Source organism: Dipodomys spectabilis, unplaced genomic scaffold (genome assembly GCF_019054845.1).
Source record: "Dipodomys spectabilis isolate Male_0828 unplaced genomic scaffold, ASM1905484v1 ptg000137l, whole genome shotgun sequence".
NCBI classification, from domain to species: domain Eukaryota; kingdom Metazoa; phylum Chordata; class Mammalia; order Rodentia; family Heteromyidae; genus Dipodomys; species Dipodomys spectabilis.
The window spans coordinates 7,060,784-7,075,427 of NW_024870814.1; the positions used below are offsets into that span (position 1 = coordinate 7,060,784).

The following is a 14,644-nucleotide window of genomic DNA, read 5'->3' on the forward strand; positions in this document are numbered from 1 at the left end:
AATTACCTAAATAAGGCAAGAATGTTTCAAATGGAAGAAACAAGGTTAGATATTCTAGAAGCTATAAATATAGAATAACTACCAACTTTTTTGTTTAAAAAGTCATACAGACTCATCAGGAAAAAGGGCACATTTTCAACAGCTCAGGAAGAAGGAAAACCTATAGCAAAATCTTGTTATAGCCAGGGTACAAGAAGATAACAAACGAGAAAAAAGGCAAACAAGAAAATATGCAAATAAAAAAGGCAGTAACAGCTTGGAATGGATAATTTACACAAATAACTCAAACCTATTAAGATCACATAGAAATTCCTATATGCTCCTTCAAAAATACAAAAAAGAAATTTCAAGATCTGTGTTAAGTGGAACAAAGGATGATTTGGGATGAAAATGGAGAAATACTCAATTGAAGACCAATGAGAATATGATGAGTAACAATCAGAAATCCTAAGAATATGGGCTGGGAAGGTGGCTCAGTGGTAGAGCACTTGCCTTGCATGCTTGAGGCCCTGGATTCGATTCCTCAGCACCACATAAGGAAAAAAGAAAAAAGCCGGAAGTGGCGCTGTGACTCAAGTGGTAGAGCGCTAGCCTTGAGCTGAAGAGCTCAGGGACAGCGCCCAGGCCCAGAGTTCAGGCCCCACGACTGGACCCAAAAACAAAAACAAAACAGAAATCCTAAGAATATGTTAGGTATGTAGTATAAAAATAAAAAGTGCTTTGAGCACAAGCCTAAGCTAGAAGTGAACAAACAAAAGAACCTGCTGAACCACATGTGGCACCTCTGCAACCTAGATAATAGGAAAGAACTGATAATGACCAAGTATAAAGAAACTGAAGTCAAGACTGAAGTACGACTTAAAGGAGTATAAAGAGAGCAAGAGTAAAGGGAGAGTAAATACTACACTTGGCTTTTATGACATTGTGTTAATGGGGGACATCACAGTATACAGCCTTTTCCTGGTGCTCTGATTCTGGCTAGGTCATATGCATACATGTATTTTTTTTTCAATATTTCTGAGGCACAAGTCAAGATCAAGAAATTTTTTCACTTTGCTCAAAATAAAAAGTAAGAAAACCTGGGCAAAATAACAAAACAGCAGATAAAGCAATAGACATCTTCATCTCAAATTTACAATTTCACATCTTAATTCAGGAGCTAAGATATAACGTGGTAGAAAGTTTGCCTAGTTTATACAAGGTCCTAGATTCAATCCCTAGTATCATAAAGAAATTAAAACAAGCAACTCAAGTGTCCAGCAAAAAGCTATATACTTCATTTTGAGATATAAGAATATGGTGGTACAGTATATTATATCGTATGTCCCCCTTAAGAAAGAAAACACCTGGGGCTGGGAAGGTGGCTCAGTGGTAGAGCGCGTGCCTTGCATGCATGAGGCCCTGGGTTCGATTCCCCAGCACCACATAAGCAAAAAGAAAAAAGGCCGGAAGTGGCGCTGTGGCTCAAGTGGTAGAGTGGTCGCCTTGAGCTGAAAAGCTGAGGGACAGTGCCCATGCCCAGAGTTCAGTCCCCACAACCAGACCCCCCAAAAAGAAAGAAAGAAAGAAAGAAAGAAAACACCTATCTATTATTATTTTGGGCGTGGTACTAGGGATTGAACTTGAGCCCAACTTCAAACCTTTTCTATTATCTTTTTTTTAATTATCAAAAATCCCACAGGGCAATGGTAATCACGCCTGTAATCCTAGCTACTCAGGAGGCTGAGATCTGAAGATCATGGTTCAAAGCCAACCTGGGCAGGAAAAGTCCACAAGACTCTTATCTCGAAAAAACCACTCAGAAAACTGGAAGTGGCACTGTGGTTCAAGTGCTAGAGGGCTAGCCTTGACCTGAAGAGCTGAGGGACAGTGCCCAGGCCCAGATTTCAAGCCCCACATAATAAAATTAAGGTTTTTGGCTAGCCTGGCTAACATTTATATGCAACTACAGGAGATGAGGTAGAAGAATCAAGAGTTCAAGGCCAGCCTTGGTTACAGAGTAAGACCCTTTCTCAAACAACAACAAAATAAAAAAACTTAAAAAGGCATATGCTTGGTAGCCAAACGCCAGCAACATAAAGAACACTCTTTCCCCCACCAATTTCAAATAAGAGTATCAGATAATAATGGGAGTCCAGAAACTGGGTATAAGACACTGTGACTCTCACAAAAATTTTTACCAGTTTACTATGCTGAAACGTAACTAATTTCTGTTCCCCAGAATATAAGAATCATCAGCACTAGTAACAAATACTACAAATAAAACAAATGGAGAAATAAGACACTTCTTATTTGGAATGTTCACCAACTATACCCTAAGAATAGTCCTTGTCATCTGGATGAAAGTAGTTTACGTGGGAACACAAATGATGGGATGGAAGTGGGGAATGAAGCAGTAACACTAAGAAAATAAAAGAAACTACAACTAGCTAGTAGATGACAAACTTCTACTGATGGTTTAAGAGAGCAATTGAGAGATGACTCCAGGCACTTAAAAAGCTGTTTGATTTACATACACTCAATCATAACTTGCTCTTGTTTGTCCTGTTCTGCAAGGCGAGCTGCAACTTCTTCAGGTGGTCGCTCCCTTACAGTTGGGGATGCTTCCTCTTGCAGCAGAAGTAAATAAGAGGAAATCAAATTTCAGCATAGAATTTTACAGCTAATGTATACAAACCAGTTACATTAACCAAAGGCATTCTGGTGATATGGATTGCAAAAAAACACATCATCACTCTTAAATGATTCCAAAATGAAGAAATAAGGAATTAGCAATTCTCTTCTTTTCCCCAAACGATTTATTCAGACTTAAGAATTTAAGAATTTTCCTAAGCAAGTCTAAAGACTTGATGCAAGGATAAATGTATACTTACGTGTGTAGGTGCTGTGTAGCATTAAATAATTCTGGTAAGAATATCATCTATAATACAACGAGCATAAATAACTAAACTACCTGAAATTTCAGATGGGGGTTTTCCTCCAATTTCAGGGCCATCAGATTTTACAGAGTCCTCATGCTGAACGGCAGGGGCTGGGACGGAAAGTGTATCACCTGCTGCAGAAATAACTTGAGCTGCCTCTGTAGATGCTATAAATACATGTTACTTGTGGTATTTATCATTTCCTGGGTTAATGGAAAACACACGGGAATCTACAACTACTTTTCACTTTACATCTGACTACTTAAAAACAAATGCTTCTTGCCAGGCACCAGTGGCTCATGCCCGTAATACTAGTAAGCACTCAAGATGCTGAGATCTGAGGATCATGGTTTAAAGTCAGCCCAGGCAGGAAAAGTCCATGAGATTCTTATCTACAATTAACAAGTAAAGAGCAGAAAATGAAGCTGTGGTTCAAGTGGTAGAGCACTTGAGCAAAAAAAGCTCAGAGAGAGTGCCTAGTCTCTGAGTTTAAGCTCCAGGACTAGCACCCCCCCCCCAAAAAAAAATCTAATGCCACTTGCTTAAATAACAGCCATCCCAGGTAGGAAAAGTCCGTGAGATTCTTATCTCCAATAAACTACTCAGAAAAAGGCAGAAGTAGCACTGTGGCTCAAGATAGAGCACTAGCCTTGAGCAAAAGATGCTCAGGGAAGAGTGCCAAGGCCCAGATTTCAAACCCCAGGACCGGCAAAAAAAAATAAATAAATAAAATAATAATAATAATATAATACATAAGCAGCAACACTGTCTACCACATGACAAGGGTGGAGAAAGTCCAAGGCAAAGAAGCCTTGGACTCATCTGTATTTTACCCTCCTCATTCCAGGAAAGGCATCTCGTGACTGTACTAATAATCTTTTACAAGAGTAGACATCAGATTTGAATAACATGGAAAATGAATGACAAGAGGAGAAAAAGAGCCTATATAAACAAACCAAAAAGGGAACTAAAGAAAGAGTATTTTTAATAACTGTTGAAGAGTCATAGAGATGAAGGAAGTTTAAGCAGAAAGACAATAGCTCCAAACAAAGAAAACATAATAGAGACAGTGTGTGAAAAACAGAACACAGTTTGTAAAGTCACTTCAGAAATGATAATTTTAAAGAAAGGAAATTTTAAAGAAAGTTTAAAAAAGATCAAGGTCTTGCAAGTATGTAAACAAAAATATTGATGAAAGAGAAAAGAACTTTAAAGATGAAATGAGGGAGCAATAAAATAGGACACAAAATTTATTTCAGAAAACTAAACATCTTGTTTAAGAAATAAAATTAGATTTTACTCACAAAACTCAATACTTAACTGGCCTTCCAGACTCTATTGTGGGTTCCTTATCTGCCCACAATAGCCGGAGTAATCAAATTACAGTAAGTTTCAGATATCAGTCCCTGGGCTCAGCACACTCTAGAGACAGCCCATCCCACTCCCTATATAAACCCAAATGGCTTCCGAGAACCTCTACAATAGGCTTTCTGCTCTGTCAGTCACATTTGCTACTGCATTCTCCCAGTTTCACTCCAGCCTTATTTATTCCTTTGTTTATTCCTTGAACCAACCTGCTATCTGGGGTGCTATTTTCACCAGCCTTTTATATAACATACTCCCTTCTCTTTTTAGTCTTTGCTTAAATAATTCTTTCCAGTTGACAATTCCTTACCCACTCCATTGAAAATTGCAACATTCCCTCCCACAATATTCTATATGTTAATTATTTACTTATATATGATCCCCTTCCATTCAATCCACCAAGAAATGTTAGCAGTTAAAAAAAAAAAAAAGAGCCAAGTACCTGGTGGCTCACACCTATAATCCTACTCAGACATCTGAGATCTGAGAACCATGATTCAAAGTAGCCTAGGAAGGAAAGTCTGTAAGATTCTTCTTGTGCCGGGCACTGGTGGCTCACGCCTGTAATCCTAGCTACTCAGGAGGCTGAGATCTGAGGATCACGGCTCAAAGCCAGCCCAGGCAGGAGAGACTGTGAGACTCCTATCTCCAATAAACCACCAGAAAACCAGAAGTGGCGCTGTAGCTCAAGTGGTAGAGTGCTCACCTTGAGCTGAAGAGCTGAGGGACAGCGCCCAGGCCCAGAGTTCAAGCCCCACAACCGACAAAAAAAAAAAAAGATTCTTCTTGTTTTTGTTTTTGTTTTTGCTGGATGTGGGCTTGAACTCTGAGCCAGGGCGCTGTCCCACAGCTCTTCAGCTCAAGGCTAGTGCTGTACCACTTTGAACCAAGTCACTTCCGGTTTTCTGGTGGTTTATTGGAGATAAGAGTTTCATGGACTTTCCTGCCCAGGCTGGCTTGGAACTCAGCCTTAGTAGCTAGGACTACAGGTGAACTGGCTTTGAACTCAGCCTCCTTAGTAACTAGGATTACAGGCGGGAGCCACCGGCCTGTGAGCTTGGCTGTGAGATTCTTTTTTTTTTTTTTGGGTCCGGTAGTGGGGCCTGAACTCAGGGCCTGGGTGCTGTCCCTCAGCTCTTCAGCTCAAGGCTAGCGCTCTACCACTTGAGCCACAGCGCCACTTCTGGCTTTTTTCTCTTTGCTTATGTGGTGCTGGGGAATCGAACCCAGGGCCTCAGGCATGCAAGGCAAGTGCTCTACCACTGAGCCACCTTCCCAGCCCCGGCTGTGAGATTCTTATCTCTCCAATTAACCACAAGAAAATTGGAAGTGGTGCTCTGGCTGGAAGTGGTAAAGCTTTAGCCTTGAGTGAAAAAAGCTTAAGGATAGACCTTGTATTCAAGCTCCACCACTGATGGAGAGAGGGAGAGGGGGAGGATGAGTGCTGATGAGTCATTACTGTAATCCTAGCAATTTAGGAGGCTGAGATCTAAGGATCACAATTCAAAGCCAGCTCCAGCAAGTCAGCAAGACTCTTATTTCCCATATATCACTAAAAAAAAAAAAAAAACAGAAGTGTAGCTGTGGTTCAAGTTGTGGAGCACTACTAGTCTTGAGGGAAAAAAAAAGCTCAGAGACAACACTCAGGCTCTGGGTTCAAGCTCCAAGATTGGCACCTAAAAAAATGAAAAATTTACTCACTGCTATATCCCCAGTGTCTAGAAAAATGCCTGACATGTAATAGTAAATATTTGCTGAATCAAAAAAATAAAAAAAAAGTCAGGTAATTTTAAGGACAGAAGTAACTAAAGAGAAACCCAAGAAGTTCAAGTGCATACTAAATAGAGGCAGGTGCTATATGTTAAGATGTAATTACTAGTAAATTCTGAAGGTTAAAGAAATATCTATAAGGGGGGGGGGGCTGGGAAGGTGGCTCAGTGGTACAGCGCTTGCCTTGCATGCATGAGGCCCTGGCATCGATTCCTCAGCACCACAAAAGCAAAAAGAAAAAAGCCAGAAGTGGTGCTGTGGCTCAAGTGGTAGAACGCTAGCCTTGAGCTGAAGAGCTGAGGGACAGCGCCCAGGCCCAGAGTTCAGGCCTCACAACCAGACCCCAAAAAAAAAATCTGTTGGGGCCGTGCGTTGATGGCTCATGCCTGTAATCCTAGCTACCTAGAAGGCTGAGATCTGAGGATCTCAGTTCAAAGCCAGCCTGGGCAGGAAACTCCTTGAGACTCCTATCTCCAATAAACCACTCAGAAACCAGAAGTGTGTTGTGGCTTAAGTGGTAGAGGGCTAGCCTTGAGCTGAAGAGCTGAGGGATAGTGCCCAGGCCCAGAGTTCAAGCCCCACAACCAAAAAAATCTGCAGGGGCTATACAAGACACATTTATCACTAAGAAATAAAGGGGAAAAGGAGGGGGGTGGCGGGAGGAAATGAGAAAAGAGGTTAACTCTTAAAATCCAAACAGGAGAAAAGTTAAGAATCAGGGAAGAAAAAAGGAACAAAAAGGAAAATTAAAAGTTTGTAACCTTATCTATTCAAAAGAAAGCCCTATATCATGCCCTACTGTACCCCTGAAAGGATAGGTAAGATGGGGACCGATGGACCATCCCATTAACAGTATGTATGCGAATTAAAACTTTTATCTTAAATTTTAAAAGAATGAGTACCTGACGTTGGAGTTTCTTCCTTCTGTTTTTGGAGTTGTGAGGCAGGCTGTTCAGATTCCTTCTTTTCCTCTGATTCACTAGAGATTTTTAGTGGACCAGATTGAATCTTAGAAATGAAAATATTTAACATTTAGAGTATAATACTGTTTTTGTAAATGGTAACATACAGTAATATTTTCAAAAGTCTAGTCTTTCAGGTTTTCAATATAAAGTTATCACTATTTTGTAGTATTTTATTAATCATAACAGAAGCCACTTTTTTTTTTTCCATTTTTGGTGCCAGACCTGGGGTTTAAACTCAAGGCTAGCACTCTATCACTTGTGATACAACTCTACTTCTGGCTTTTTTGGTATTTAGTTGGAGATAAGTCTTGTGGGCTGGCTTGCCACTGCTGGCTTCAAAACTCTATCCTCAGATCTCAGCCTCCTGAGTAACCAGGATTAGAGAAATGAGCCCCCAGCACCCAGCAACCATCATTATTTGTAAAAACTGTGATCCAAAGCTGGTGTGGCTCATACCTATACCCTAGCCTGCTTGTATCTTTTTTTTTTTTTGGTCCGGTCGTGGGGCCTGACATCTGGGCCTGGGCGCTGTCCCTCAGCTCTTCAGCTCAAGGCTAGCGCTCTACCACTTGAGCCACAGCACTACTTCCGGCTTTTTTCTTATGTGGGGCTGAGGAATCAAACCCAGGGCCTCTGGCATGCAAGGCAAGCGCTCTACCACTGAGCCACCTTCCCAGCCCTCCTGCCTGTATCTTTAGGAAGATGAGATCTGAGGATCGATGTTCAAGGCCAACCCAGGCAGGAAAGGTCATGAGACTCTTATCTCCAATTAACCACATAAAAACCGGAAGTAAAGCTGTAGCTCCAGTGGTAGATCACTGTCCTTGAGCAAAAAAGCTCAGGGACAGTGCCCAGGCCTTGATTTCAAGCCCAAGAACTGGCACACACAAGCACGCACACATATGCAAAAATTGGAGTCCAAAGGTTTCATTCCAAAGGACTTAGACATATTTCATATTTTAGCACTCTTAAAGCACATAATATATGACCTCCTTTAAACACCATTCCTTGTACATATACAACATTTAAAAGGCTATATCCATTTTTTTGAAATTGAATTATGGTGTCTTCTATATAACTGATAAGGGTTTCTGTGCAGAGAAATGGCTGCAGAGGTGAATGTGAGATTGTCAAGGATACTGAAAGTCAATCCAAGAACTAGTGAAGTCTATAAACCACAGCAGTATAAAGGAACCCAAATAACAAGTTCCCAGGCTGACATTTCACCTTCCATATCTTCACTTTCCTTATTCTGTGTATGAAGCAATCTTTAAAGTCTCTAATTTTTACCTCTGTGTTTAAACAACAGGAAATGTTTGAAAGTTCCTAATAGCTGTATCATATAAACATAATAGTGCTAATTTTATAATATTCTCTTGGTACTGATATGAAGAGGATCTATATTCTTTTAGGAGGAGATATCTGATGATGGAGGCCAGAAGATTGGAAAGACTGTATATATAGGGAGTAAGTTTAGTTGAGAAGATAATTCAGATATCAAGTGAAAAAGGCCAGGGCAGGGTGAGTGATAATGCAAGAAAGAGAGTAAATATTAGAGTAAACAAAACAGGAAAGCTAATAAAATATAAGCAACTACAAATAATCTAAGAACCCTAACCTAGCAACCTGACAACTTGGTACTAAATACAGCAACAACAAAAATCAAGAGGCTGGAAGTTTAGCTCAAATGCACAACCTATGGAAAGAATGCACAAGGTTTTATGTATAGTACAGACAATGCTGAATTAGTGCCATGGAAGTATTCCCCAAGTAGCTAAAGTGGAGTGAGCAGATGCTAAGTCTACATATAGAGGGAGAAATCATTTACAAAAAATGAAAAGTCATGTTGAGAAAGAAAAAAACATTACTCTGAACTTTTCAGCCTGATTTCATGCTCCGAGGGCTGCTTCCAGCTATTCCTCTTGGATAATAAAGCTTAAAATAGACTTAGGTTTTAGAATAAATGCACAAGATTCTGACTTAACTATTACAGCTTCAAAACGGTCTTCCCTGAGTAAAAACAGTTTAAAGTTTTTATGAAAGAATAAATGGTGCAGAAAACCAGCCAGGAACATTTTGAGTAAGTATTATTGGTATAAGTAAGGAATTAAAGAACACCGTTTTCACAAATACCACTTCTTTGCCAGGATTGGTCTGCAGACCACATTAGATATTGGAGAATGGAAGCCCAGTTTCTTTTTTGAGGGGGGGTGGTGGCAGTGGCAATGATGGTACTGGAACTTGCACTCAAGGTCATATGCTTGCTAGGCTTACTATACCACTTAAGCCACACCTGTAGCTTTTTGTGCTTTAATTATTTCTAAGGTAATGTCACAGCCAGCCTTGGAACACAATCTTCCTACCTATGCCTTCCACACAGATGAGATCACAGAAGTATACCACCAAGCTCAGCTTACTGCCAGTCTTTCTCTATGGAGAAGCTAGATTAGAGGCATGTGCCACTACAGCTGGCCAAGTCCATATAGTTTCTAAGAAATAGTTCAACAGCATGTCCAGCCTCATGATACAAAGAAATGTCTTAATACCAAATAGTCAAAAGCCCATGCTCTTGTGTGTCCAAGTATATATAAACAAGATTAGACAGATAGAGATGATAGAAAGACAGCCAGAATCAGAGTTGTTGTTATTTAAAGAAACTGTGTTTGAATGGAGAAATACTAAAGATACATTTTCAAAGTTGAGCTGGTTAGGGAGAAAGGGCAAAGCTCTGAAGAACATTCACGAAGTTCCGGGAATATTGGAAGACAAAATCAATCAACATGTAGCTAAAAATTCTGACGGCTTTAGGTCTAAAAGGAGCTATAACTAACCATAACTTTGGGTTCTATACCATGACCATTCTATATCTACATTTATGTTTTTAGTGTCCTAAGTGAGAGCTTTTTAGCTGCATTGTATGGTTGATATAATTCTCTGACACTCAGTCTACAAGGCAACCAGCTATCCCAACATGCCTCATCCACTTACCTCTTTGTGAAATGCACTTATTTTGTATGTTGTATACACTAACAGAGCATATATGGAATAATCACACCTGTACAGATTAGAGAACAAATATACATCTGGCAAGGTGCACTTAACTGTACATGAATAATAGTATCAAAATGAAAAGAGTTTGCTTTTAAAAGTATTCTTAGGATAAACTGGAATATTGCTTAAAACTTACCGGCTTCATTGGCAATGGGACATTGTAAGGTACAGAACCAAGAAACATGTCAAAAAGTTTGTCTGAGTAAGGTATGGTTTTCTCAACACTTTCCCGGAAATGAGAATCCCATTTGGCATATAGGATAGTGCCACCAATACCTCCACCAACAAACAAAACGCCAGCTCCAGCAATTCTGCCTGGAGTCAACCTAAGGGAAAGAAATAGGAAACACAGTATTTACTCAGCTACCCAATATCTACTTTCCTAGACCAATGAAAACACCCGAAGACTTCTAACAAAGCTTTACTTCTCTAGCACTGATTTGCTACCATCGTTGCACATTACCACTTTTCTCTTATTTATTGACTTATTTTTACTTTATTTTTTGCTGATCCTGGGGCTTGAACTCTGGGCCTGGACCTGAGATTTTTTTTTTTTTTTGCTCAGCTTCACTTCTGGCTTTTTCTATGATTAATTGGAGATAAGAGTTTCACAGACATTCCTGCCAGGGCTGGCTTTCAAACACCATCCTCTTATCTCAGCCTCTTAGGTAGGTAGGATTACAGGTGTGAGCCACCAGCACCCAGCCTCCTTTTTTGTTGTTAATACATTTGCAATAAAAAATGAGCATATATGGATAACAAATTTTATCTTTTGGGTCCAGTCGTGGGGCCTGAACTCTGGGCCTGGACGCTGTCCCTCAGCTTTTTTTAGCTCAAGGCTAGTGCTCTACCACTTGAGCCACAGCACCACTTCCGGCTTTTTTTTTCTTTTAGCTTATGTGGTGCTGGGGAATCAAACCCAGGGCCTCAGGCATGCAAGGCAAGCACTCTACCACTGAGCCACCTTCCCAGCCCCTGGATAACAAATTTTAAAGATAATATATAGGCAGAAAGAAATAAAGCAATATACTTTTTTTTTTTTCAGTTCTATGCTTGGGACTTGAACTCAGGGACTAAATGCTGTCCCAGAGCTTTTGTGGTAAAGAATCTCATAGGTTTTCCTGCCCAAGCTGGCTTCAAATTGAAATCCTTAGATCTCAGCCTCCAAAGTCGCTAGAATTACAAGTGTGAGCCACCAGCATCCAGCAAATTTTTTGTGTGTTTTAAGTTTTTTTGTTTTGTTTTCAGTTGGTCCTGGGGCTTGAACTCTGGGCCCGGGAGCTATCCCTCAGCTCTTCAGTTCAAGGCTAATACTACCAACTTGAGCCACAGCACCACTTCCAGTTTTCTGGAGATAGTCTTGGTGATAAGAGTCTCACACGGGCTGGGAAGTTGGCTCAGAGGTAGAGCGCTTGCCTTGCATGCATGAGGTCCTGGGTTCAATTCCTCAGCACCACATAAGCAAAAAGAAAAAAGCCGGAAGTGGCACTACGGCTCAAGTGGTAGAGTGTTAGTATTGAGCAAAAGCTCAGAGATAGTTCCTAGTCCCTGAGTTCAAGCCCCCGGACTGGCAAAAAAAAAAAAAGAAAAAGAAAAAAAAAGTATCAGCTATAACTTGAAAACTACTTTTTTTTTTTGTCGGTTGTAGGGCCTAAACTCTGGGCCTGGGCACTGTCCCTCAGCTCTTCAGCTCAAGGCTAGCACTCTACCACTTGAGCCATAGTGCCACTTCTGGATTTTTTCAGCTTATGTGGTACTGAGGAATCAAACCCAGGGCCTCATGCATCCAAGGCAAGTACTCTACCACTAAGACAACTTCCCAGCCCTGAAAACTACTTTTTGAACTTAAAATTGCAATTCTAGATTTAAATCTGCTTCCATAGACTAGAAGATTGCAGCCTGAAGTGGGGATGGAAGTGCCATGGATGCCATCTAATTACCGTAGAGCCAAAAGGAACATCATTAACAAGCTTTTACCTACAAATAATGTAACAAAAGGGACCCAAAAATATTAAAGTATTTGTAAAGTACATACTAGCATGTAGTCTTTCTTATCTGAGGTGTGTGTTTGTCTGTGTATACCTCACAGGATGCCTGAAACCACCATACATAATACCAGACTCAATATATGCCATGTTTTATGTAGACAGACACACACACACCTATGATAAACTCTATGAGTTAGGCACAGCAAGGGGCTAAAAACAATAATAATAAAATAAACGGGGCTGGGAAGGTGGCTCAGTGGTAGAGTGCTTGCCTAACATGCATGAGGCCCTGGGTTCCATTCCTCAGCACCACATAAGCAGAAAAAAAAGCTGGAAGTGGCGCCATGGCTCAAGTGGTAGAATGCTGAGGGACAGCACCCAGGCCCAGAGTTCAAGCCCCACGACCAACAAAAAATTAATTAATTAATAATAATAAAACAATTAGAATTGGAGGGTGTGACTCAAGCAATAGAGAATTGGCTTAGCAAATTCAAGGCCGTGAGTTCAATCCTCAGTACCCAAAAAAGGGGGGAGAAAACTAAAATAGGTTGTAACAATATACTCTAATAGATTTGATGTGATTCCATAAGTCAGGTTATGAGTACAATGCACCTTGATCAATGTCACCCCTTCCATGTTCTACCTCATTTTCCCCTTCCCCTTCTTTCTCACAAAATACCTTATTGCAATATACTTTCTCTTCTCATGATAATGAGGCCATACTGCTACAAGCTGACCATGAATGAATAAAATTATGGATAGAGTGAAAGGTTCTAAGCACATATTCTCTTTTTTCTATTCTCTTTCTCCTTCCCCTCCCCCCAAGCCCTCTCACACACAAAAACAAATACAATCTTAGCAGTATATAGTAAAAGTTAATTCCAGTGAGACAAATTACATACCCAGAACTCCTTGAAGTAGAGTATCTACGAAATGGACGCAATGGACGGAAGACAAATTTCCCACAGAGACAACTCTATAGAAGGAAGAGAAAACATTACAACAGATACAGTTAAATGAACCTGGGAGTTTTTAGAGCTGGTAATGAAGAAATAATACTTTTATTACAGATACCTTTATTAAACAAAAATTTAGTCAGTTTACCAAGAAGCACATTTATAGATTCCTTTTTATTTTTTTTAAGAGTCAAGACCAGAACACAAACCTGGTACCTGACACTTTTGTTCATTGGCTAAGACTCTACCAACGTGCCATGCCTCCAACCCCACGTTTATAGATTCTTAAAAAAAACTGGGGGCTGGGAAGGTGGCTTAGTGGTAGAATGCTTGCCCTGCATGCATGAGGCCCTGGGTTCATTTCCTCAGCACCACATAAACAGAAAATGCCAGAAGTGGCACTGTGGCTCAAGTGGTAGAATACTAGCCTTCAGCTTAAGAGCTGGGGGACAGTTCCCAGGCCCAGAGTTCAAGCCCCACAACCGACCAAATAAAAAATAGCTTGTGATGCTTTATGTATGCCACAGCTCATATAAAATTACTGTTAGGCTGGGGACAGGTATCTCACACCTATAATCCTAACTATTCAGTTTGGGATGTAAGGATCAAGGTTCCACACTAGGCCTGGCAGGAAAGCCACCATACTCTTATCTCTAAAAAGCTATTAGTAGAGGTGTGGCTCAAATGTTAGAACACTAGCCTTGAGCCTAGGCCCTGAGTTCAAATCACAGGACAGGTACACAAAAAAACAATTATGTTGGGCACTGGTGGCTCACACCTGTAATCCTAGCTACTCAGGAGGCTGAGATCTGAGGATCACAGTTCAAAGCCAGCCAAGGCAGGAAAGTCCATGAGACTCTTATCTCAAATAAGCCACTAGAAAACCAGAAGTGGCACTGTGGCTCAAACGGTAGAGAGCTCTCCTTAAGCTGAAGAGTGCAGGGACAGCACCCAAGCCCAGAGTTCAAGCCCCACAACCGACAAAAAATAATAATTATCCAACTGAGCAACCGATATTTACAAGTATTACATGGGATTTACACATTTTCTTACTTGGGAAGAAAAATAAAATATCTGAGCTGGGCACTGGTGGCTCATTCATGTAATCCTATCTACTCAGAAGGCTGCGATCTGAGGACTGAGATTCAAAGCTAGCCTAGGCAGGAAAGCTTGACTCTAATCTCCAATTAACCACCAGAAAACCTGAAGTGGAGCAATGGCTCAAAGTGGTAGAGCACTAGCTTTGAGCGCAAAAACTCAGGAACAGCACCCAGCCCTTGAGTTCAAGCCCCATACCCAAAAAAAGGAAGCCGCCAGATGCTGGTTACAGGTTACAGGCTCACACTTGTAATCCTAGCTACTCAGGAGGCTGAGATCTGAGGACTGTGGTTCAAGGCCAGAGTGGGCAGGAAAGGCCTCAAGTCTCTTATCTCCAATTAACAACCTAAAAACTGGAAGCGGTGCTATAGCTCAAATGGTACTAGAGCACTCACTTTAAGCTGAAAAGCTGAGGGACAGCACCCAGGCCGAGTTCAAGTCCCACAACCGACAAAAGAAAAAAAAAAAAAAAAAGAAGAAAGAAAGAAAAAGAAAAATTCAAATTGTATCTATTAAAAAAAAAACACAAC

At 40.7% G+C, this 14,644-nt stretch overlaps 1 protein-coding gene and 1 non-coding gene across 4 annotated transcripts in view; one reads left to right on the top strand and one right to left on the bottom strand.

Annotated features, from left to right (window-relative positions):
• Window positions 1-14,644, bottom strand: part of Immt (inner membrane mitochondrial protein) — a 40,822-nt gene that overhangs the window by 22,798 nt on the left and 3,380 nt on the right. Inside the window, exons 2-6 of one of the 3 annotated variants that reach the window (XM_042690468.1) lie at window positions 12,963-13,036; window positions 10,209-10,398; window positions 6,959-7,064; window positions 2,954-3,055; window positions 2,517-2,609 (exon numbers count right to left, since the gene is read on the bottom strand). In XM_042690468.1, coding sequence (XP_042546402.1) covers window positions 2,517-2,609; window positions 2,954-3,055; window positions 6,959-7,064; window positions 10,209-10,398; window positions 12,963-13,036 — 565 coding nt within the window. Of the gene's footprint in view, window positions 1-2,516; window positions 2,610-2,953; window positions 3,089-6,958; window positions 7,065-10,208; window positions 10,399-12,962; window positions 13,037-14,644 lie in introns of all 3 variants that reach the window. The other 2 variants (XM_042690467.1, XM_042690469.1) reach the window with 2 other exon arrangements.
• Trnaa-ugc lies at window positions 1,360-1,424 on the top strand. Its single transcript has one exon. It is a non-coding gene; the product is annotated as a tRNA-Ala (tRNA).